Below are 25,700 nucleotides of genomic sequence, written 5' to 3'. Positions count from 1 at the left end.
TTGGAATGACCTCAAACCCACTGCAGAACTTTAGAACATGCTTCTCCTTTTTTATTAACAAAATCAAATCAGCGGTTACTCTCATCCCAATAAAGATAAAACTAGTGCCTTAAGCTTACCATCACACCTTGCATCACCTCAATGTCATCTTCTGTCGTGCAATTCTAAGCACAAGGCTTTCTGTTAGTTCCTATCTTACATATTTTTAGACATGGCCAGAGCAGATTCTATTACTCTCTTGGCAACACCAACAAAAAGCGACCTTATAAATTTGAGGATGAAGTAGTGACACTTCATTATAGAAATGAGAAATAGTGAAGTTGTAGCTTTTTCTTATCTACAATAGGTGTTGTAGTAATAGACTTTGTTTAAGATTCTTAAATAACTTTAAAGGCATTATCCAAGGGGCAATTGGAAGGAAGAGTCATTTAAATTTAATGATGATATTCTATTCCTAACCGACAGGGAGAACAAAGGATAACTATCACCAAAATATCTGCTCAAAGCACTTAAGTGAAAGCAGCCAAGCCTCGATCTTACAGCCTTCAACTTACTGAAGAATAAAGGGTAACAACTCCTCCCTTACTCACCTAAAGACCCAAAGCTCTCTCATTTACTGACTTCACAATCTGCAAAAAGATATATAAATGCGCACACGCAAAGGGTCCTTCAGAAACCCCCAAAAAAATCAAAAGCTACTTCTTTTGCTGTGAGAACCGTGGATGTAGATGCTTTGCAAGCCGGATTTAGAGACTCCAACAGTAAAAGCTATGCTTAACAACTACCACACCTCCAAGCTCTGTTCAAACCAGTGTGGTTCTAGCCTTGTGCAAACAATCGACGCACCTGTACCTCTGGTATGGTCCCTTATTAGGCGCTTTGAGAACCCACAAGGTTACAAGCTTTTTGTGAAGAAGTGCACCATGCTTGCTGGTGATGGTGGCATTGGAAGTGTACGCGAGATCATGGTCACTTCCGGGTTACCGGCTGGTGTCAGTGTGGAGAGGTTAGACAACCTTGATGATGACAAACATGTCTTGAAGTTTAGCATCATTGGCGGTGATCACCGGCTTGCAAATTACAGTTCCACGATTACTTTGCATGAAGAAGAAGAGAAACATGGGGGCAAGACCGTGGCGATTGAGTCGTACGTTGTGGATGTTCCGACGGGTAGTAGTAGTGAAGACACGTGCGCCTTTGCCAATACTATCATAGCTTGCAATCTTAGGTCATTGGCTAAGATCACAGAAGAAATGGTTTGTAAGGGTAAGTAAATTTAAGGCTATAGATATCTTAGTTTCTCTTTATATTATGACCTTTATTTGTTGTGCTTTTTATGTTGAGAGTTGTTGTTAATGTTAGAAGTCTATTTATGGATTTACTAGTTCTTATATAGACTAAGATTGCTAGATGCTTAACTGTATATATCTGTTCACTGAAATCGAATTAACAATGGAGTTTATTTCGTATTATGAAATCTAATTCATTTTGTCTGTTGCAATGTATTTTTAATTCATGTTGTCTTGTTCAGAATTGCTTTAAAATACTAACTAGGTATATATATTTATATCTTCGATTCAATATGAAAAGAAATAATTATGAATTTTGCACTCAAACTACTTGATTTAATTTTTGCTTAAATAAAAAAATTATAAAGTGGTATTACTGGTTTGTTTTTAAGAATAAAAATATTTAAAAACGAATCACATATCAAGTTTACTTTAAACCAAAATTGATTTTACACGCCCAAGTGCAAACTGAACATTTGTGAAAGGAAAATATTATTTGACACCATTCCTCCCGCTACACCTCACTAAATATAAATATTTTAATTATTTAAAAATAAAATAATAAAATTTTACATTTTATTTTGTTTATATTTTCATTAAGAATAATTTTTTTAAATTTTTTTTATTATAAATATTAATTTTTTTTTTAGGTGTAAAGTACTCTTTGTGAAATTACCACTGTCCCATTTTTTTTTTGGTCAATATTACTTTTCAGTCTACAATCTTTCAATCATGCCAATCAATGTCGTAAGCCAGCGCCATTCCAACAGCTTTCTAAATTGTTTGCCAATCACAAGTGCACTAAATAATATCTCCTAATTACCTTTACCCTGTACATATTTAGTTTCAAATACACACTATTTTCAATTAAAACTATTGTTTTTCCTCTCATTTCTTATTTAATAAAATATCTGACGATTTTCTTCATTAAATTTTAATAATAAAAATATTGCTTACACTTCTCAATAAAGTAAATATATAATCCCAGGCTTCGGTCTAATTGTTAACGATAAATACAGCATATTCGGGGTAAACAAATAGACCAAACAACTAAAAAAAAACACGCAGGCAAAAGCCAGAATTTTACTGAAAGACCACATCATATGCACAATTAACCAGATCAGCCTTATAAACTGGGAATTTCAGTCATTCGCATACACTGCCTAAAACACGTTTAATAGACATGCACACCTGCACATATGCTTAACATCTGAGTTGTTTCACAAGAGGCGTATATTATATTGGACAATATTATTTGCTGACACGGAAGAACTAAAATTATTTCAACATGTAGCAATGAAAGCATGTCAAAAGAATTTCTAGAATTCTGAAAGAATGCTTAGCTTATCACTTATGCCACCAGAACCACATCCAATGATTTATTTACCTCATCACATACCAATAAATGTTACGCAGAAATAATAACCCAATATTGGATTTGAATGCATGATATTGAGTATTCCGCAAACTCACCAGCATTTTGGCAGAAAGCAAATGTGGATTCTTTATCTAAGAATACAATGACCAAAAGCTAACCATTGAAACCAAAGAAAACATATCTAACTAATGAACCGTATTTGAAAATAGAAAGCAATGACTACATATGAAAGGCTTTCATTCAACCTCAGTTAGCTACTATAACAGATCATCTGCTGAGATACAATATCTCAAAGAGACACAAAATAATGTCCAGACAACAACGCTTTACATGGCTTCGAGGAAGTATTGAAACCTACCAAATACATTGGAGATAGAAATCATTAAACTAAATAATCAAAATCCAACTAGATGAACATCATCAACTCTGGCCTACTGTATACATTGCTGTGCTCGTCTTCCAAGGCAGGGTACGATGCTACAAGAGCATCTTGAGCTCCAATATACAAAGAGTTGTAAATCTTCCAATACACCTCCCTAACTTTCCGGGCAGGATGGAACAGCCCTTGCAAACAATAATTCAGAACTACGGCCGCTCCCAACGCTACCCTCATACCTTCTATTGCCTCCATCACAGCATTAATCACGTGCGGAGATGTTTCAAAAATGTTTGGCCACACATAATTCAGCAAATGTACCAGTGCATCCTCACAGCCCAAACCAGCCACTCCCAATGCCATATGCTTCACAGCAGATGCAGCAGTTTGCCTGTGAACCAAATCCCTGTCCATAAGAGCATCCTCAAGCAACGGAGTCACAGCATAGATGTAGTCTTTTCCCATTTCACCAATGTACTCAAATAGGAAAGACAGGGACTTCAGCACACCATTTTGCACATTAAGTTCTGGGACACGATACTCATTCATCAAAGCCGGTAAAACTGTGAAAGGTGAACATGTTTCTGCAACAATTGCAATAGCTACAGTTGTGCAGACACGGTTCTGCCTCTCCTGAACCTTGAGGTTATTTAACAGAGTTGCTAGGACATCTTGTGGACCAATGGCCTTTGCTATATAACCAAAAGTGTTCACTGTAGCTCTACGGATTCCCTTCTTGTGTGCTTTAAGCATCTCAAGCAGCTCAAAACAAATTCTCATCCATTCTCTTGCTGGTACAAACTCAGCACCGCGGTCAGCAATTCTCCCTACAAGGTCAATACAATTCTCCTGGACTTTCTCATGCCTATTCTTCAAAATCGGAGTCAACCTTGGAAGTAAATCCTTAATAGGTGGAGTCATCTTTGTCATACCGATAACATTGACAATAGACTTGAGAGCTCCAAGAATTGATCCTAAAACCTCAGGATACTCTTCTCCCAAATACTCATATAAAACGACACCAAGATGACCCATCAATTGTTCCTCGTGGCACTGCTTCATGACAACAGCAATCCTTGAAATGAGATCTGCTGCTTGCTGTCTCACCTTTGCACTCTTGTTGTTCAATCGCCACTTGATGGTACCACAAATCTGTGGAAGATATGGTTTCACTCTCTGCCCAAGTGAGTTTACAACTGCACCAAACCCATTGAGCATCACATTAGCGTCATCACTGGTCTGCTCTTGGAAGGCATAAAGAATACCATCAATCAGAAGCTCTTCCAGCCGTGCATCAATATCAGATGCCCCCAAGTTAGTAACCACCTTCTCAATAGTTTCCATAACCATTCGCCTATATGGTTCACTCTCATCTTTAAGATCCTCAACAATTCTACCAACAATATCTGCAACACCGACCTTGTTTGCTATCTCTACAGTAGTTTCCACCAGTTGTTTATAGTTTCTTCTATCCAAAGCCATCCTCCTAACCCAGAAATTCCGGAAAAATTCAGGAAGGATATCATTTCTAATATATTCAGCTTCCACTCCCTCAGTGCTCACACATTGCTTCACCACTTTCAGAACAATTTTCTTCATTTCTTCATCAGGTGACTGGAATTCACGAATCAGAATGAGCATGACTTCCTTAGTATAGTAACTAGCATACAGAGCTTCCATCAACGGAATAATAAATCCAATTGCCTTCAGAAATGCAGCCAACACCTTTCCACGGTGCTGCCTAATACCTTTCCACAGTGGTTTCAAGACAGAGTCAAAACTTTCAATACCATAAGGAGCAGCTGCCTCAGCAAGGGCCGCAAGAGACAAAGCAGTGATTGTTCTCACCTTCTGATTCTCATCATTCAGACCATGTTCTATAATTTCCACAAGAGATCTCAGATGTGGCAAAACAGCACAACCAATTAAAATGGCAATCTGCTGCACAATTTTAATCCCAGTGTGCCTAGCTTGCCATGATTTCTTACTCTGACAAACTGCCTTCAAGAATGGTAACAGTGCAGGTATACCCAGAGCAGATGCAACAACACTAAAGGCCCTAGCAGTAGTGTTCCTAACATATTCATCAATGTTATCTATATCAGGCCGCATAGCAGCAATCATTGTAGCCAGCCCAGCAGCTTTACTGAGATTAGATATTATTTCTCTCCCCTCGACACGAGCATAGTAGTCCTCATCAATCAACAAAGGTTCAATAACAACAAGAATCTTATGCACAAAAGGCCGAACCAATTCATCTAATTTGTACAAAACCCTGTCTATCACCTTAACCAAAAGATGCCTCTCCTGATCCTCAAGTGTAGGCTGCATCAGCAATGGCAGGATTCGGTTAAACAAAGGTCCGGCACCAAACTCACGAGCCTTATCAGTAAGCTGCCTCAAGGCTGTCTTCCTCTGTGGTGGTGTCCCATTCTTCACTTTAAGCAGAAGCTTCATGATCTTCCTTTCCTTCTGCTCATCTGGGGACAAATCCTCCTCGTTCTCTTCATTCAACAGCGCCCCAAAGTACTGATAATCCTCAGGCTTCATAAAGGGCAATCCACCAGGCACCTCCTTCGGAACATCAAACTGCTGCCCACGATTCTCTTCAGGAATTTGATAAAGAGGGGTCCCCAACGGAGTAGGAGTTGCAAGAAGCTTCCTAGCAGGCGTCCTGATGGGCACGTACGAAGCAGGGGGGTCCAAAATCTTATATCCCTCTTGGGGAAACATAGCATCAAGCTCCTCATCCGTCAACGGACGATTCCTCTCTTCAATATCCCTCTCCCACCTCAACAAATTGTACTGCTCCGGTGTGATGGAGCCTTGTAAAGCCCCAGGGGTTGGAGTAGCAAGTTCAATACCACCAACAGGGGTAACACCAGGAGTATAAGCAGCAGCAGGAGTAGCACCAGGCAATGGAGTAGCGCTTCCCATAGTAGCAGGAGTTTCATCCCACCTCGATCTTTGTCTCTTAGGAGTTGGGGTAGCCATCCCAGAAAGCTTAGGAGTAGCATCCCAAGTCATGCCAGCAGGGGTAGCACCAGGTGTAGCACCGCCTGCACAGGAACGACCAAACCAGAAAAAAATTTAGTGCGCCACCAATTGAACATATAGTAAAAGAGGACTTAAGAGGGGTGTAACACTACCTGCAGGTGTTGCATCAGAATCCCCAACTCTACCAGGGGTAGGAGTCTCATCCCACCGGTTCCTCCTCCCTGGTGTCGCGTCTGAAACCCTCCCAGGCGTTGGGGTAGCATCCCAACGCCCAGGGGTAGTGTCCGGCATATCCCAATCAGAAGTTTTGGCCTTCTTCACAGGGGCAGCTGCAGCACCACCCTCATCCTGCGACTGGTCCCACCGGTTCCTCCTCTTCTGCTGCTGCTGTTGCGGTGGAGCAGCCTTGGCAGCCTCCTCCTCCTCCTTCTTCTTCTTGGATATGGCCTTCAGAGTCTCTTCCTTCTCCCTTTTGAGGGCCTCCTCGCGCATGACATCACTGTAGGTCCTCACCGATGGGTCGGGGGTCTTCTCCCCGGCAGAGAAAGGGTCGTGGCGCTCAGGGGAGATTATCTGGTTGAGGCGACGGCGGCGGTAATCGTCTTCACGGTCGATGATGCGCTGAGGCTTACGGAATCCGATGTCGGCGTCAGATTCGGGGGCGGAAGGCATGTCTTTAAGGAGTGACTTGGGGGCGGTGTAGGAAGCGAGCTTGCGCGCAACCTCGTTATCCATTGCGTCGAGATTCTCGTCATCCTCATTGGCGGGGATCGAAGTGAGGTAGGAGTCCTTATCGCTTCCGCCGTATAGATCGGTGTCGAAGGTGACAGAGTTGAGCGACGCCAGTTGCTGCTCCATTCGCTTCCGTTCTTCCTGCGTCTTCGCGATCTCGGGGTCTACCGACGCCATGGTTATGCTTGGAACTCCTAAAACCCTAACCCTAAACACAAACACACACAGAGAAATGGAGGAAGGGAAGGTAGGGTTGAAGATTGATGGATTTGGATTCGCAAAATGGAAAGGAAACCGAAGGAGAAAGAAACCCTATGCAGGTTAGTGAGTGAATGTTGAAGAAACACATTCAGATATTGCTATGCGATGAGAGGAACCGACATAAGCTGTTGGGCCCAGATCCGCCCAATTCAGTTATATCTACCTGGGCCGTTTCCTTCCTGCACCCCATTTTTAAAACATTCCAACTTTGCCCTTAATTTTTTCAACATAGCAAAATTATCATTCCAGAATATATTTAATTTTGAAATGTTTTATCAGAAATTATATTAATGGTGATTATCTTGAAAATTTACAAAATGTCTTAATATTTCAAAATAGTTAATATGAAAGATATTTGACCATATCATAGAATTATAATCTTTGACATTATTTTATATTATGTACTCCGAAATATCTCTCACCTCACTATTTATTATCCGGATTAGGTATAAGAAAGTGTTTTAATATAACCTGGACAATATTTTGAAACGTAAACAAAATTAAAATGTGAGGTGCAAGAATGAAATGAAAAGTCTAGGAAGAAAATGAAGCCCAACTATGGCCCGATTCCTTAAAAGAACATCAATTGGGTCAGACCAAACTCCAACTCGGTGCAATTACTTCCTACAACCAATGATTTTTTACCTGCACCAAATCAATTTTTGAATTTTCAAAATTATCCTTTATCCCGAAATTGAAAATCTGAAAGTAAAAAATACATTCTAGACAAAATAGAATAGATTTTTGTGTTCCAAAAATAAAATTCTAGTATAGAATTAGAAATCCAAAATTCTCTTCTTGAAAAACAATTTGGAATACAAAAATGCATTCCAAAAAATAAAATCCAAAAACATATTCTAGAAAAATAATTCTAAAAACATATTCCCAAAAAAAAATTCTGAAACACTTTAGATGTATCATTTCAAAAAAAATATGAAGCAATTGCCCAAAGTGTAAAGTATGAGCCTTCTTGATGCATTAGGGTTATACAACCTTCGGATGGTATTGGCTAGGAATTATTTTAATGCATTATATATTTTCAACTGTACCACACCTATCATAATGGAAAACTTTAACTTGAAGGAAAATCAGGTTTTCAAATTGAATCTTGTTTTACAGCCTGGTGGTGATATGAGCAAAACAGTTTTCTTTGTATTGCTTTCACCAGATAAGTGTTTTTAGTAACAAGTTCACATCTTCCAAAAATGTTTAGAATATATAAATTTTCAAGAATTATATTTATTATATTTTTACCTAATATTTAGATAAACCTTTGCATTGTTTGATATATTTTAATTTGTTTTCGTTGTCTACAAGTTTTCATCATAAAAATTAACATCAATACTGGAGTGATTTCAATTAACACTTTGACAGATAAAAACAAATAAGAAAATACGATAAATTTTAACCAATCTTTGAGGACATGTTTATATTTCAGTTCCGTTAAATCTAACTTTATTTTTTTTTTAAAAAGAAAAGAAACAACGTTTTTTTTCGAAATTAATGTAAATTTTACTTTTGAAAAAACTTGTTTAGTCACATTTAACGTAAATACAAACATGTACTAAATTTGTTTGTCCCATGCCTCAGCAACCAGTCAATAATAGTCTAGTCACAACACACGCTCGTTTTTGAATGTTAGATTACCCGACCCAAAATCCAACTGATAGGACTAGTAGAAATAGTAAAACAAAATTTTGACACTCATTACCAATGATGTCAGTGATGGAATTCATTCATACACTACTATCAAATCGCCCCTTTACTTTACACTGCTATTTGATCTTTTCTTTTCTACCTTTCTGATTTTCTATCTAAGCCAAAGAAGCAAAAGGGAAAATGGTGGATCAAGTTGCTGAATGGCAGGTTGGTAATGTTGTATATATATATAGAATACAAAGATGATGGTGGATCAAGTCATCAAAAAAACAAGAAAGAAAATGGGCTGCCAACTAAAAACTCAACTGGTTGTTCTCTTCCTTGTCTGGGGTTCATGGGAATTTCTGTGCTATGGTCTCCCAAGTGAGTACTCCATATTGGCCCTCGACCTTGACAAGTTTCCTTCAGAGGAAGGGGTGGTGGAGCTGTTCCAAAGGTGGAAGGAGGAGCACCTTAAGTTTTACAACCACCCTGAAGAAGCAAAGTTAAGGTTGGAGAATTTCAAGAGGAACTTGAAATACATTGTAGAGAAGAATGCAAAGCGAATTTATCCTTACGGGCACAGACTAGGATTGAACAGGTTTGCTGACATGAGCAATGAAGAGTTCAAGCATAAGTTTATTTCAAAGATAAAGAAGCCATTTAGCAAAAGAAATGGCTTGCCTGTTAATGATGACTCATGCGAAGATGCACCTTACACTTTGGATTGGAGGAAGAAGGGTGTTGTGACTGGTGTGAAGGACCAAGGAAACTGTGGTAAGCTTCTATACAGTCTATACACACACTTATAAATTATGTGGTTGTGACTTGTGTGGATACTCTGCTGTCAAAACCCACTACTCCAATTTCCCTTCTTGTTTTGCTCTTCGATTTTGCATATAGTGAAAGTATTTGTTATTGTATTATTAGGTAGTTGTTGGGCATTCTCTTCTACTGGAGCCATAGAAGGAATAAATGCACTTGTGACAGGGGACCTTGTTAGCCTTTCAGAACAGGAACTTGTGGACTGTGATAGTACTAATGAGGGATGTTATGGAGGCCTCATGGACTATGCTTTTGAATGGGTTATGCACAATGGTGGGATCGACTCAGAAACTGAATATCCATACACTGGTGTAGATGCTAGATGCAATGTCACCAAGGTCTTCTCTAGTAAACCCTGCATTTTCCTTCTTGTGCTATTTTATATATCTAATTTACAGAATTTTTTCTTGTTCAGGAGAAAACAAAGGTTGTTAGCATTGATGGCTACTCCGATGTGGGACAATCAGATAATTCTCTGTTGTGTGCTACAGCGAAGCAACCTATCAGTGTTGCCATAGATGGTTCTTCATTGGATTTCCAACTATACGCTGGTGTAAGTGTTATTCAACCTTTCACTATTGCAGAAGAAAAATCCAGAAAATGGAATTTGCATTCATAAACTAGTCATTTTCACTTTTCTTGAACAGGGTATCTATGATGGAGATTGCTCAAGTGATCCAGATGATATTGATCATGCAGTTTTAATTGTTGGTTATGGCTCAGAGGATGATGAAGATTACTGGATTGTGAAGAATTCATGGGGAACCTCATGGGGAATGGAAGGGTACATTTATATTAGAAGGAATACTGATTTAAAATATGGAGTGTGTGCAATCAATTACATGGCCTCTTACCCTACCAAAGAGATTACTGCTCCATCCCCAAGTAGTTCCCCATCACCGCCTTCACCATCACCACCGCAACCACTACCACCTCCGCCGCCACCTCCACCACCTCCACCAATTAGATGTGGAGATTTCTCATATTGTTCTGCTTCGGAGACATGTTGTTGCCTTTATGGGTTTTCTGGTTTCTGCTTCGTTTATGGTTGCTGTGAATTTGAGAATGGTGTGTGTTGCCAAGGAAGCGATTATTGTTGTCCTCGTGATTTCCCCATTTGTGTTATTGAATATGGACTCTGTCTCCAGGTATGAGATATCATATCTATGTTCTAGTCTCTTTCATAAGGTATGAGATTTCCAATTTTCTGAATATACTCGTAAATTTGTGTTATGCAGAACCATGGAGATTTGATCGGAGTTGCTGCAAAGAAGAAGAAGTTGGGAAGTCACAAGTTACCATGGACTAAATTAGAAGTAACAAAAAAGACATCTCATCACCTTCAGATGAGGAATGCTTTGGCTGCAATGCTTTGAATTTACTTCTTTCCCTCCTCTCTATTGCAAAACATAGTTAACTACTTCTTCTGCTTTATATAATAATTGTTTCATATGCGTTTATGCTAAGAAAGAGTATCATAAGAATATTTTGTAATACTTTATTTTCAATATCATGAATATGCTTTGTAAAATAAGAAATATTTTTTTTGAGAGAAATCGAAATCAAATATTTCATCCGTTGGTAAAAAAAAATAGCTAACTAATCCAGTTAGCTACAGTGTCTTTCTAACAATTATAAAATATATATAGTAATAATTACAAAACATATATAGTAATAAAAATCTTTCTGAAAACAACTTTTGTAAGTAAGTATATTTGACATTCTAAATTGATAAAAGAAAATTGTATAATTTTTTTATTAAGTTTGAAAATTGAGTATTTGGATTTATAGTGTTGTCGTTCTACAAGATTGATACTCACAAATTCACTTATATTGCACTATAACAATGTTAAAACTTCCAATTATTCATATTAATCAGTGAAGTATAAGTACAGAGGAACAATTATGAATACTCAATTTTATCATTTTTATCATTAGTTTATACATAAAATAAATAATTTAAATTATATTATTTAAATATTTTTTTCTATAACAATATTAATTTAAAATACTACATTGCATTCTATTTTATTTAGGTTTGTTTGTTATAATTAAGAAAACTAAAACTGTTATAATTAACTAAAAAGAAATTAAAAGCTCTTTCAAAAGGACAATTCTTTTTTGTCTCATTAAAATAAACGTTTTTAATTAAAGAAAAAAAAAAGTAATCTTGCTTATTGGAATTATGGGCCAATGTCAGCCCATTGGTTTTTCTCACCAGGTCTCTTTTGCTCTTTTAGGTATTTTTTTTAAGAAAAAAAAGTAAATAATAAGGATAGGGCTTCTTCCTCCTGCACCCCTACGTTTTTCTTCCTGCAACCCCCACAATTTTGTAAATTCTAAAACTGATCTTCACCTTTTATTTGAAAAAACTAGAGTTTTTTAGGTTACAGGATATTAGGGATTTGGGAGTGTGCTACGGATTCATCAATCCAAAAGTGATTCGTGTTCTTTTTCAAATAAATTCTAAAACTGACCTTCACCTTTTATTTGAAAAAACTATAGTTTTTTAGGTTACAGGATATTGGGATTTGGGAGTGTGCTACAGATTCATTAATCTAGAAGTGATTCGTGTTCTTTTTCAAATAAATTCCAAAACTGACCTTCACCTTTTATTTGAAAAAACTAGAGTTTTTTAGGTTACGGGATATTGGAATTTGGGAGTGTACTACGGATTCATCAATCCAGAAGTGATTCGTGTTCTTTTTCAAATAAATGGGTGTTTCGAAAGCAACTTGTTGATTTCCGAATTGCTAAATTCGGAAATCTAATTTTTGTTATGGATTGATGGATCTAGAAGATTACCAAATTCACCAATCCAGAAGATTTATGGATTTTCCAATCCAGAATACAAAAAATAAAAGCGGATTTCCCATTCTGTAAAATTACCGAATTGCATTGTCCAGAAGAAGAAAGAGTAGTGTGGGTCTTATGTGTATTTTGGAATTTTTAAAAAATAATAGAGATATTTTTGTCTTTGCATTACACTATGGGGGTGCAGGAAGAAAAACGTAGGAGTGCAGCAAGAAACTGCCTAAGGATAATACTATATACACTTTTTTTTTAATTTCTCTTTTATTCTGGTCACTTCTCCCTCCAGCTTCATACTTTTTTTAGTTTTTATATGAAGTGTAAAAGTTTAAAAAAAAAATCATACTTTCAGTTGCAATATTTTCATTTTTTTTCAATAAAAAATTTGTCTATCGTTTGAGTTGGAAAAAAGATTCATTATATTTTACACTTCACAATATCAAGATACTAGATAATTTTTTTAAAAATTTTGTATTATTTTTCAAGTAATATGATTTCCAAAAAACTTTTAAAAAATAAACTACCAAAAACACGATCACCATTAATAAAAGTATCAGAAAACATTTGAACCATGAATGTTTGCTACAAGCAACCTCACCACTTAAAAAATTAAAAAAAAAATATTACACACCTGAAAAAGATATGGAGTTTGGGGAAGAATTTGTCTTTATTCTTCTCCCACAGACACAGTTACACATCTTCACCCATCTTTGTCAATGATTGAAACACAACCCACCCTGTAGTACAACGCATTCTCAGTTCGTCTCTACAAAATGCACCAGTTTTTCATCTTAACTGTTGCTTCTGCAGTATTTCAATCTTCTTAAATAAGAACTGAAATTTTTTGTACATTTGCTTCTTAAAAGTGTTGTTTCTGACTCTTTCCCACAATCTTAAAACTTGTTTTTGATTTTATATCTGTTAATCGTTCCAAAAGGAAAAAGATTCGCCAAAAGCTTGTGAACATTAAACTTGCACATATTAAATATGGAGAAAAGCAGTAGACTTTTAAGTTTTTGAATAAAGAGCTAGATTTCCTAAATCTATGCTCAAATGGTATAAAGTATTTAGATTTACCTATTTTTATACCCAACACTCACTCATGTATGTAGTTCTCTCTCCAATGCTACATTTGGGGCTACAAAGAGTTTAATTATTTCTTCTAAATTCAGTGAGGTCCTAATGTGCGTTTTTCCCCCCTAGAACATGATTTTACTTTTTCATGTCTCGTAATTGGAAACCAGCATGTTTTTTCAGATTCAATAATTATGTTGGAGAGTTAACTTATTTTACCAAGGTGTTTATGGAATCATTTGGCTAAAAAAATGTTTTATTTTTTTTTTCAAGTTTTTGTATCTATTCATTGCCCATGTTTTATAAATTTTAATTTCATATTAATATAAAGTAAAAGTTTTTTTTTATTAACTCGTTATTTTTTTTACTCAAGACATGATACCAATTCTATCTTAGTATTATAAGTTTAACTTTGCTTCCTGAAGTGAAAATATGTTTTAATAAGATGATTCATAACATTTTTTACAAACTGAAATATTTTTAAAGTAATCTGTTGGGTTATGGGCCTTCGGCCAACCTTTGGTCATTTAGGTAGGAGGTCGATGTAAATGAATAATGTAAAGGAAATAAAATAGGACGAGAATTTGAATTAATTAGCATTAACGAGGCAGTAAAGAGAGAATCATAACGGAAGATACAGGGTTAAGACTGACTCCATATATACTAAGTAAATAGATTACACATTAGGTTAAGAGCACACTGGTTCTTGACTACCTTCAATGTTTTGGGTTTAAGTCGCCTATTAACCTGTTTAGAACATAATCTTTTTGAAACACTAGTAGTTTTAAGAGTCATGCACTTTGAATCACATGTATTAAATTATATATTGAACATTTAATTTTATTTTTAATAGTTAATCTTTTAAATTATATTTCTTAACTTGATTTAAGAATTTGTAAAATAACATTTATCAATCATATCAAGCCACTATCGTTTTTATTTTATCTGAATGCTTAATTTTTTTACTAGTTATTTCTTTAAACTTATATTTTTAATTTCTATGTCTAAATTAATTTTTTAAAAATATTTTTTAATATTAAAAAAACATAAGATCACAGTATAAACTATGTATAATAAATTCAAAACAATTCTATATTTAAAATATAATTTTATTAGATTGTGTTATTGGTACCATTAGATGGTGCATGGGCTTTATTTTGATTTTTAAAGAAGTCTATTGGCTCTATCACATTAGAGTGCCAAAGACACCAGCTTTTGTAGCCGTAGCTACTGCTAACTCTTTCTTCAGCCCTTTTAAACCTCACGTGGTGGTTGCGTTTTCAAGCCAACCAAAGGACTTATATAATAAAGCAAAATAAAATTTATGTAAATATTTAATAATTTTCACATAACATTGAGGAAATTTAATTCCTTATTTCTTCTCAATGGATAAATAATCCTTTCTATAATTGTAAATTAGTCTGTAATAATTTTACAGACTAGTCAGGGCATCATTATCAATCTTCTATTGGTATATTTCAACTCTACATTTTCTCACCATTAATCTATATAATTTAATAAGCCAACCATTCACAATTTTAAATCGAATGGAATTTAGTTAAAGAAAATATTCCATGCAACCTAAAGTTCAATTTTCAACCAAGCCAAGTTTTAAGTCTAATTAAATTAAATACAATTTGGATTATGCATAGAAAAAATCCAACTGCATTTAATTCATAGCAAACTCTAATGGTGAACACGAAAAAAAAAGTAAACATATGTTGTGTGGAATAGAAAAAAATCATGTTACATAAGTTTAGAATAAGGAAAAATTCAACTCTAAATTGGCATCTTAGTAAAAGTCTTAGCCATAAGTTACAATTGTACTAGTCGCCAACTTATTAGTGAAAGGCAACCAATAAGAAGTGCACTCTAAGATATTATAGTTAATGTATTTTGCAACGTTGTCAATCTCAAAGTTGATACGTTTAAATAGTGTCATAAATATACTTAACAAAATTAAAGGTTGTCATAAATATACTTGACAAAATTAAAGTTCTTTTACAAATTTCTGTCCATAAGAAGTAGTGTATGGACAATCAATATAAACGTGGGCACTTCTTTCAACTGAAATTTAAACCATGTTTAATTATTTTGCAGAAAATGAATGCCTTACACTATTAATATATTCGGCAGGGTAAATAAATGAACTTTTAATAACTTACTTAAGTAGATATATTAAAAAAAGTGTTGATATACTGAGAATCATATATCAGAGAATATAATTAGAAAAAAATAACAACTTTTTGCTAAAATAAAATAATATTAAAATTATATTAATCAAAACATATTATAAACTGGTATTTTTGTATTGTTAAAATAACATTTTTCTATTAAAAATCTCACCTTGTTAGCTTTTAAATTAGCATGACTAAATATTAAAGCTATTTCAACTAGTTTATGATAGTAGTTTTAGAGAATACATGCTACGTTTAGTCCCATCCGTTAAGCCGGAAAATTTGAAACTTCACTTAGCTCAATTCACGGTTTAAAATAACTTTAATGAAGTCAAGGAAAATAAATAAGAATTGGAGATGAAAATGGGGATATATTTTGATTGTGTATTTTATTATGGGTAAAATTGACATAAAGAGAGACATTGTATTTGAAAGTGCGGAATTGAAGGAATAAGAAGAGAATTAAGCGATAATCAGGGACATAATTAGATTTAAATTCCACAATGTGTGCAATATAGAATTTGAATGTGTGGAGTTTTGTGGTGCACATGGGTGGATGAGAAAGCGGAAAGTTGTTGGAATGAAGAAGAAAGATAAGAGTGAGGGAAGTGGGAAGTCAAGTATGGCAGACAGAAACCATAAAGGGACCCATCTTCGTGGGACGCAAGAACCCTTTTTCTAATATCATTCATGTTCCCAACCCAATCTCTGTCCCGTGATCTAAGGACTCTCTTTTTCTTTCTTTTTCTTTTAATAAATGTCTCTACTCTATTGAGTTATGTATATCATAGTCAATGGTCAGGGATTTAATTTCACATACACTCTGCTACTTACACACCACTGTGGATTTTTCCATCAACTTTTATGTTAGAACAAGTCAACTTGTAAAATGAAATACCCTGTTACAAAAAGTGATTACTTATGTCATTTCATGATACAATTCTCTGAAGTTGCTCATGTGTGGTAGTTTATGCACGATTATGATCAAATCAACCGATCAACTTTAAATTCAAGTGAAATGAATAAATAACTTAATATTTATCTGTGTACCCGTGAGTGCGATGGATCATAAATCTCATTAGTGTACTGACCGATGCTAAGGTCCTTATTAGTAGATCGATCAACATCTCAAATGCAGTTATGTTTAAGCAGAGTCAGTGAAGTTAATCCACGATTAAGAGTTAGGTAATGTATTCATAAACATGGTCCAACTCCCTAATTTTACCCAATAAGAAAGACCATTAAAATAATATAAATAACACATTCCAAGATTCAGGTACATCATCATATACAATGCTACAATCGAACGATGAATTTATTGACTTGAGTATCAGAGTGCCCTTTTGTAGGTACCATCCCTGAACTACGAGAAGATTGAGGGTGAGACGAGTAAGGAGCTTACAAGGAGGGAAACTAAAATGCAATCTGACCGAAGACTCAGTAAGAAAGAAGAAGTGATCTCAATAGTTCCCTGGACCTTAACCCGGGAACAATCTGATTAATTGATTTTTATTTACATTAATTATAATTAATTTGATTCTTGGATATTTTTTTTCAACTTAGCTTAACAAACTTGATGAAGTAAAATATTGTGTTTTAATTATAAATTAATACATTTATTTTATTTTATTTTAGTACTTAAATGTTTCTTTTTCTTTTATTTTTATTGTTTCATTCATTTTGATCTTCTTATAATTAATCTCATCCATGTTATCAAGTGTCTATGACTTAGTCATGCTTATTATGTAACTTTTGTATATATTTTATGAAAAAAAACTTTGTAATCTCATCCATGTAACTTTAATAGCCAATAGCTGTAGAAAAAATAAATTTAAGTGAAATAAATAATTAATGATTAAAGGAAAATTAAATTTTTTATTTTGAATTAATAAATTAAAATTTATGTATAGAGTAGACAAAATGTGAGAAAATTTTAAAAATATAGACTAGCGCTTATGATAAAATATTTTCTCTAAATTTTCGCAAGTTTCTCTCTTCAGTATATTTGCAGATATGTAGAAAATAAGTTTAAAGAACATATTTAGTCATAAGTAAAATTGTATTTAATAGAATGGATAAATGTGATTGACACAAAGTTCAATTTTAATTTCTTTAAAGATTTTCTTTGAGTTTAGGTTTTCTAATTTTGAAATGCATTACTTTTTGTCTTTTAAATTTTATTTAAATATTTTTTATTTCTCAATAAAATATTTTATAAATCACGTAGAGGATAAAACGGGTATTTTAAAAAATCAATAGAAAAAGCAAAAGAAAATAAATAAAGACCAAAATACATTATATATATATAATATATATATATATATATATATATATATATATATATTTTACATTTTTTTTCAATGATAGCGAAATAATTTGATTGCAATGAAAAAGAACCATCAATTATAATTGTTATTCACTATCCTGACCTTTAAGAAAACGGAAAATCTCGAAACCTTTCAACGACCGTGATGTGATGATGATCATAAGATCCCCCAACCCATGCGTTTTTATTCAAGAGAGAACAATATTTAACATTTACTAATCTTAACATTATGATAACTGATAAATGTGTTTACATCATTATACACATTAATTTACTTCAGCTTTTCTGAATTAGTTTATTCCTAAAACTATTCACTGTTTCACTATCAAATTTGTATATGGTGATATCAAAATCTGCCACCTTCAATTCATGAAAAATAATATTTGTTATTTATTTACTAGCACACAGAAAGTTAAAAGATGAAATAAGATAAAAGTAGGTTTGTGGCTTTATGTTTTTGTGTTTTTATAGTTATTTACAGTATTATGTGTTATTGGTTTAATTTAATTTGTTCTTAGAGGAAGATGTTGTTAGGGCGAAAATGAAATGATTGAAAATGATATGATGATTAAGTGCAACGTGGAATCGGACACTCACAGAGAAGAGTTGTCTACTTTAAATATGGTCGGTCCACAACCTACTTATTAGAGTTAGGACTCTTTCTTACTACTAACTGTTCTTCACGATGCATCCGTGACCCATCACTTTTTAATTTAAACCTTTCAATCACACTCTCAAATTTCATCTATTGCTATGACAAATGTGCATTGCGAAATTACTCACTTTTATTAAAATAAAAAAAAAACCATATACAAATACGAGGATTGATAATTGGACATACAAATAGTTGAACCAATCGAAAAAGAGCAGTGGGTGTTATTACGAAGTGATGTTGGGAGTTGAGTCCAATAACTATCCATTATTTTGGCTAATGTTTCGCCAGTCAGACACTGCCACACCGTAAACTGATGAAATACATTGAAACAAAAACAATAGAAGCTAAAAACTCGTGTCTCTATCTATCAGCTTCAATCTTGTTTGATTTTCCTTACGTCATACTCATTCCACTATTCACATAATTTTGCAACCATCCATTACCATTCCCTTCCATCTTTCTCACCTCCACATCTTCATTCCTTCCTCCTTTCATTATTTTCTCATTTTCGGCTTCACAAAAAGCTTACATTACTTGCTCACTAGCGTTGAAACCACTTCCTTCTTTCTGGTTGCTTCTGAGACCAGGTTTCATTTTTAGTTCGTGGTCACTTCAACTCAATTATGTTCTTTTTCAGTAGTATTATTAGGGTCATTAAATTTGACGGATTAAGGTGTTTCGTGTTGTCATTGCGCTGATGTTTTCGCTTATTTGTTGTTTGGATTATAGAGGAGAGAAAATAAGTCTTCTTATGATCCCTTGGTTTCGATCTTAATTTTTTCTGGAACTGTATATGTGTGTTAGTTCTCTTTTCTCATTTTAAGTCCTGTTGAATTGAAGTTTATGTACTTATTCTAAACTGTTTGTAATCAGTATCTGTGTCTTGTTTTCAGGTTTTGGTGATTGGCAGGAGGTTTATTATCTAATCATTTAGGTCTGCTGCTGAAGATTAGTGTATGATATTCGTCCTGAATCGTGAACTTGTGATTGGGAGGGGCTGTACTGTTGTTAAATTTTGGAAACAAAATGGCGGAAAGGAAATTGAATATTAATGCCCCTCTCATGTCTGTGAGACGTGGTTCTGCCACATCACCGTCCTTGACTGAAGCAAGGAAGAAGATTCTAGAGAAACGCCACAGTCTTCCATACCACAAATCAGACGCGACCTTGGATCAGGTAACAAAACCAGTTGCAGTTCCTTTCAATTGGGAGCATATCCCTGGAAGACGCAAGGGCAATGGTGGATCTGAGCCTCATCCTCCCAAGGCCACTTCAATCACTCCAAGCCCAAGGCTTCCTCCAGGAAATTCAACCAATGCTACCAAACAACCATTGGAAAGGGAAAATAAAGCTGCAAACAAATTCAAGTCCTCAAATAAATCCAAGTCTTTCAGCGTCAGTGTGGCTAAAGTAGACACTGTGAAAGAGAGAAAAACAGAGAAGATAGAGAAAATAGTTGAGAGCAGAAGGTCCAATGTGAAGTATGATGATGATGATGATGATGCTTTTTCTGACGCCCTTGAAACACTGTCACACACAGAATCATTCTCCATGAACTGTAGTGTGAGTGGTGTAAGCGGGTTAGAAAATATGAGCGCAAACAAGTCTGGAACCTTTTCCACTGATCAACAAACTAGAGACTTCATGATGAACCGATTCTTGCCTGCTGCAAAGGCCATGACTTTACAGCCTTCTCAATATTCTTCAAAAAAGCAATCTGTACTAGTAGAACAACAACCTAGAGATGTTAGCAAATTGATTCGCGAGGAAAAGAAGCCATTGTCTAATAGGCATAACACTGCTATTATACCATACCATGGCCACGGTCAAGAGGAAGAAAGTGAAGACGAAGGTGATGGTAACGAATGCGACAACTCTTCTGATATTGCAGCTAAAGGCTGCGGGTTGTTACCTCAATTACATATTAGGAATTCACTGTGCTTATTGAATCCTGTGGCTGCGATCAAAATGAAAAACCAGGTTTCCTTGCCTTCAGCCAGTGAGGTTGTGAAACCTAACAAAACTTCTCATATTAGATCTTTTAGCCCAGTTCCAGCTGTAAAGAAGGTAAGAAAAACGGAACTACTTTTCACACTTCAACCCTGAATCAGCAAGCTCAAGTGGTTTTGTTTGACATATTTACTTCCAATCATGAATCTTTTCCGCAGGCTTGGGACGCAATTCACAAGAACAAATCAAGCTCTAGGGCAGCATCACCTGACAAGCAAGAGGGTAAAAAGAAATTGACTAGTGAATCAAACAGATTTACCTATTCTGGTGAGTTGCTTCCAGGTAGACTCTCTCCCTTCCGTCGCTCAAGAGCAGCTGCTACTGGTATATCTCCCTCTCGAAGACCTCAATCTCCCTTTCGTGGCGCCAAGTTGCTTGGTGATTCTAAAGAGGCTGAAAATTATAAGTTTAGCAAGGTGAAATTTCACAGCGGTGTGCTTGGAACTGTTCAAGATGTGCTGTCCCAAGGAAACAAAAGAACTTCATATTCAGGAAGTCTCACACTCGAAAAGACATTGTACATAGATACAGTCAGCACAGCGAAATTACCATCTTCAAATGTAAGTTCTTTGGATAACACACGGAGGGTAGATACTATGATTGCAGACTTAGAGAGAAGAAGGGGGAAAGAAAGTTATTCCTCCATAGGATCTTCTCAAGATATGAAACAATTACGATGTGCTGTGGAAGAAAAGGCCACATTTGATACTGAAGTGTTAAATTCTTTGGATTCCATTCCACCCAGTTTGTTTAGAATTTTGAATCTCACAGCCAAAGAAGGAAAAACTGAAGGATTGACAACTGATCAAAATATTAGCCAAGAACCCGAGTCCTTGTCACTTGTGCAAGGGACATTTGTTGAAGATTCAAAGATCAATGCCCAGCAAATTGTGTTAGTTAACGATTCAGGAAAATATTGTGCTGACTCTGTCGTGTCTCCTCTTCCTCCACCATTACCAAAATCACCTTCCGAGTCCTGGCTTTGGCGTGCCCTGCCTTTAGTGTCTGTGAAGAATTCTTTCCTGCACTCAAGTCAAGGTACTCAAACCCAAGCTAAAAGGCATGATTGTAATGCAACATCTGGTAATCTCAAGTGGGAAACAATAGTGAAAACTTCAAATTTGCATCATGATCATGTACGCTATTCTCAGGTAACCTTGCTAATCCTTTTGTCCAAATTTGTGTAACTCAACTCTGGCAGCGCAAAGATTAAAATTCACATTTAACTTTCTCTGCAGGAACTTCCGACGCATAAATCTCAGCACTAAATCTTAGACATGAAACTCAATATCATGTTATAGTTCAAGCTTTAGGTGCCCTGTTTTCTCAGTTACGCTTATGGTATGATCTTCTCACCTTATGTAATTTTGGCATTAATATCATAAGTAAACATTTGGTATAGTGTTTTAGATTTCAACCTAGGTAATGTTTTCATCCCAAAAGATTGGATTTACATCGGTTTAGACTTTCGAACTTCTTTAGGTCAATTGAGCACGTCAACCTTTAAATTTGACTCAATCAATTATATTACATCAATCCCTCAAAAAGAGTACAATCGCATCAATTTTGAAAGATTAGATTTAGTTCTTGATTTAGTTCTTGATTGAACCAAATATAACATTCTACAGTAAAGAACTGATGTAAGTTTCATTTATAGGACTAGAAACAACATAAACACAATGCTTGAAGACCAAAACTTCTTTAGGTCAATTGAGCACGTCAACCTTTAAATTTGACTCAATCAATTATATTACATCAATCCCTCAAAAAGAGTATCGCATCAATTTTGAAAGATTACATTTAGTTCTTGATTGAACCAAATATAACATTCTACAGTAAAGAACTGATGTAAGTTTCATTTATAGGACTAGAAACAACGTAAACACAATGCTTGAAGACCAAAACATCAGTTCTCTTTTTTACTTTCTATAAATTATCCTGTCTTTATTATTTATTTTTTCCTTTCTATTGAATTTTGTTTCCAGCAGGTGGCTTCAAGCTCTGAACCCTGTTCATTTTGGTGATACTGTATTGATTAGAGAGAAATCAAAGTCATTTTTTTGTGATCAATAATTCTGGATTAGTGGCGCTTTCGGTGGAATCAAGATTTCCTAACCTGCCCTACAGAAGTGTATATCGGCTACTACTGTGTGTCTTTTTTCATGTTGGTTTAGTCTTCGCAACTTCTTTCTTCTTGATCCGAGGAATGATCCTTATGGTATCAGGATTTTTTTATGTTAACTGGTATAAGTGATTACTTTATCCATGATCTATTGATTGTTTCCTTTTTAATACACAGAGAAAAGAATCCTTCAAATATTTTAGTTTGCAATTCTTCAGCACTTTGAGAACAAGTATGTACATCAGATGAATTCTGGATTGAGATAAATTTCACACTTTCTTTTGTTTGGTGTACTTCTTGTGTAATGCTGTTAACAAATCTGGCACGGAAACAGGACAAAGATATTTTAATCAATTGCATCATTGATGTATTCATGTAAATTGTAAACTCTATAAATGCTCTTCCTTTTATGATTTACTTTTTCTTTCAAGTGATTATGCTTTTCAAATGCGATGAAATTTGAACCGTTTGACATACTTGAAGTCTTCACTGCCACATATATCTATTAACTAGAGTTACTTCGTAAGCATAATCATGCAAAAAATGAATGAGTCTGTGTCTTTTATCTATCACTATCCTAATGTTTGTCCTTGCACTTTTCGCCTAATGTTCATTAGTTGTTAGGAATAGTCTAAGTCTCACAGTAGAAATAGAAAAAAAGTTGAGTACACAAATTCATTCTCCAAATCTGCATTCACATCTCTCTCTGATAAACAACTACGGTAGGAGGTTCTTACTCAACAACAATGTATCCATGAGTAACCTCTTTTGGCTTCTCTTTCTTGCCAATATTTTCAATGGTTTGATCCTCAAGAAAAATAACATCTAGACTTCTAACAATCTTCTTATCAATCGGATCCCAAAATCACCACGACCATAACCTAGGAAAATATACTGTTTAGACTTCCCATCAAGTTTAGATCTTTCATTTTTAAGGATGTGAATAGATGCTTTGCAGCCAAACACTCTCAAATGTCATACTCATTGTAATAATTTAAAAAAAGACTTGTGGATTAATCATCACTATCTGCTCTAACACATTTCAATAATTTACATGTATCTCTTTCAACACTTGTATGTAAATATTTGAACACATCAAGTACCTGAATTTTGGATTTCAAAACAAAAGCCCAAACCTTTTTAGAATGGTCATCAATAAAAGTGAGAAAAATAAGAGCAACCATTAATTGATTTAGCATACATAGAGACAAACATTAGTGTGAATTAAATCCATAGAGACAAACATTAGTGTGAATTAAATCCAAAATATTTGGTCTTTTTAGTTAGAAGATATGTGCTTGCTTACCAACAAGACACTCAGATCAAGTTTCAAGAGATATAGCAACCCTTGTCTTGCAAGTATAGCAAGCACGACATGTAAGGACATTCAGAAATTACATGTGAAAGGACAGAGAAGAAAAACGTGGCTTTTAAAATGACAAACGCTGAATAACACATGTAACTTGCAAAATGATTTACGAACACCCAGGAGTGATTCCTGCCCCTGATATCCAATGTTCTGTTATTCGGTTAGTCTTTAACAATTACACCAACCACATTTGAACATTGAGCAATGGTTTTGGAATACTTGGTTCAATAGGATTAGGTGACTATTAGGTCACTTTCAACTGCAAGTATCACTGATGTTTCTGTTGTTACTGATATATATACATTTGGCAAAGTAAGAATTTTCCCCTCGTTTTCTCAAATATGTATGGTATTATAGTATCCTTTATGGTTAATCAAATTTCATTTTTTTTACTGGATTATTTTTCAAAATTTAATTTGATTGTAATCTCATTTAAACATTTTTGGATGTGCCTTAAATCCAACTTTGATATTGCAATTTTATCATGTCCATAGCAGTTAAAGTCTAATGCACTATCACCAAATCCATCATGAAAGCATGTAAGTCAAACCTTTTGATTAATTGCAATGGAGTCTCTTAACATTTTCCAAACAGGGTAAAAAAGTTTTGATAGTTCCTCAGATTAAAATTTGGCATCTGTTCAAAATTTCAAGCTCAAGTTCCTTCTGCAAATGAGCTTGAGAAGTTCTTCCAGATCGGTCAATGACTTGTGAATATGAAGCAGTGAAGAACAAGAAGTTGAGGTTGGATTTGAATTGGGGGCTCAAAGTGAAACATCTGCCCTAGATTTGGCACAGGTGGCTGGTCCAAAAAGTAGGATGATACTGAATCCATCACTGATTAAAATAAAAGAAAGAATTGAATCCATCATGTGAATCTATATGTGGAGAACTGACAACAACGTGCATCTTTTTTTTTAATTTTTAATATTTTCTCGTAAATCAAGGGTATCTTAAATTAACTATGCCCATGTTTGATTTGATGTTAAATGAAGTCATATGTGATATATAATTTACATTCAAGTTGAAATTATTTTGTAATTTTTAGTTTTTAAAACAAAATCCAAAATTTTAAACATTAATTCAAACATACACGGAATGATCGATTTTTGAGAGATATATATTTAAATTTATCAAATATCTCTTTTTATATTTTCCATACATCTAAATCTAAAAGTTAAACTCTTTGCATAAACTAAGAAAACAAAATCATGTCCCAATTATACTATATTAGTTGTATAATTTGTACAATATGAGAAATAAACTTAAGAAAATGAAAAGTATTATTTTGGTAAGAGAGGAAAAAAATTAAAATTCATTGACTCTGCGTCAGATCATTGATGTGATATGGTAGCATATGAGGCAGTGTGATGAATGCACCATGATACTATTTTGCACCCATTCTTGGTGAAGAACAGCATTGTTGTGACTTGGGAGAGTGAGAGATGGTGGGACCCACATCAGGATGATGAAATGAGAGGAGTTATGTTTATTACTATTTCTGCCAACCCAAGACATTCCTGTCAGAAAAGCTCATGTTGTTCTCCACAGGTATCCACAGAATGGTCCTTTATCTATTCCGCCATCAAAACAACCACTTTTAAAGCATGTTTGGTTTCTTTTATTTTAACTGGGTCTCATTCTTCATCAAGTTTTGTCTC

At 34.7% G+C, this 25,700-nt stretch overlaps 4 protein-coding genes across 7 annotated transcripts; 3 read left to right on the top strand and 1 right to left on the bottom strand.

Moving 5' to 3' along the window:
* Positions 1 to 335: 335 nt before the first annotated feature.
* Positions 336 to 1,487, top strand: LOC137832490 (abscisic acid receptor PYL12). Its single transcript, XM_068640684.2, has one exon. The coding sequence runs from the start codon at positions 729 to 731 to the stop codon at positions 1,272 to 1,274; it is 546 nt and encodes a 181-aa protein (XP_068496785.1). The 5' UTR covers positions 336 to 728; the 3' UTR covers positions 1,275 to 1,487.
* A 1,378-nt stretch (positions 1,488 to 2,865) lies between these two features.
* Positions 2,866 to 7,160, bottom strand: LOC137832489 (splicing factor). Its single transcript, XM_068640683.2, has 2 exons — positions 6,193 to 7,160; positions 2,866 to 6,102 (listed from the first exon to the last, which is right to left on the bottom strand). Exons 1-2 carry the CDS (start codon positions 6,947 to 6,949, stop codon positions 3,074 to 3,076), a joined length of 3,786 nt encoding a protein of 1,261 aa, XP_068496784.1. The 5' UTR covers positions 6,950 to 7,160; the 3' UTR covers positions 2,866 to 3,073.
* A 1,572-nt stretch (positions 7,161 to 8,732) lies between these two features.
* On the top strand, positions 8,733 to 10,992 carry LOC137832488 (cysteine protease XCP2). The gene is made up of 5 exons (XM_068640682.2): positions 8,733 to 9,448; positions 9,602 to 9,834; positions 9,912 to 10,049; positions 10,144 to 10,644; positions 10,735 to 10,992. The coding sequence occupies exons 1-5, from the start codon at positions 8,935 to 8,937 to the stop codon at positions 10,870 to 10,872; spliced, it is 1,524 nt and encodes a 507-aa protein (XP_068496783.1). The 5' UTR covers positions 8,733 to 8,934; the 3' UTR covers positions 10,873 to 10,992.
* Positions 10,993 to 18,723: 7,731 nt separating this feature from the next.
* Positions 18,724 to 22,964, top strand: LOC137832487 (transcription initiation factor TFIID subunit, putative (DUF688)). Of its 4 annotated transcripts, none has more exons than XM_068640680.1 (5): positions 18,724 to 19,126; positions 19,433 to 20,606; positions 20,708 to 21,700; positions 21,788 to 21,890; positions 22,538 to 22,964. In XM_068640680.1, the coding sequence occupies exons 2-4, from the start codon at positions 19,566 to 19,568 to the stop codon at positions 21,815 to 21,817; spliced, it is 2,064 nt and encodes a 687-aa protein (XP_068496781.1). In that variant the 5' UTR covers positions 18,724 to 19,126; positions 19,433 to 19,565; the 3' UTR covers positions 21,818 to 21,890; positions 22,538 to 22,964. The 4 variants fall into 4 exon arrangements, with proteins under 4 accessions (XP_068496781.1, XP_068496782.1, XP_090159698.1 ...); XM_068640681.1 differs by having other exon boundaries at positions 18,756 to 19,126; positions 22,535 to 22,964; XM_090303572.1 differs by having other exon boundaries at positions 19,080 to 19,334.
* The last annotated feature ends 2,736 nt before the right edge of the window (positions 22,965 to 25,700 follow it).

The sequence above is a fragment of the Phaseolus vulgaris genome, chromosome 6, assembly GCF_051622355.1.
Source record: "Phaseolus vulgaris cultivar YP4 chromosome 6, ASM5162235v1, whole genome shotgun sequence".
Classification (NCBI taxonomy): domain Eukaryota; kingdom Viridiplantae; phylum Streptophyta; class Magnoliopsida; order Fabales; family Fabaceae; genus Phaseolus; species Phaseolus vulgaris.
This window is presented reverse-complemented; position numbering and strand designations above follow the sequence as displayed.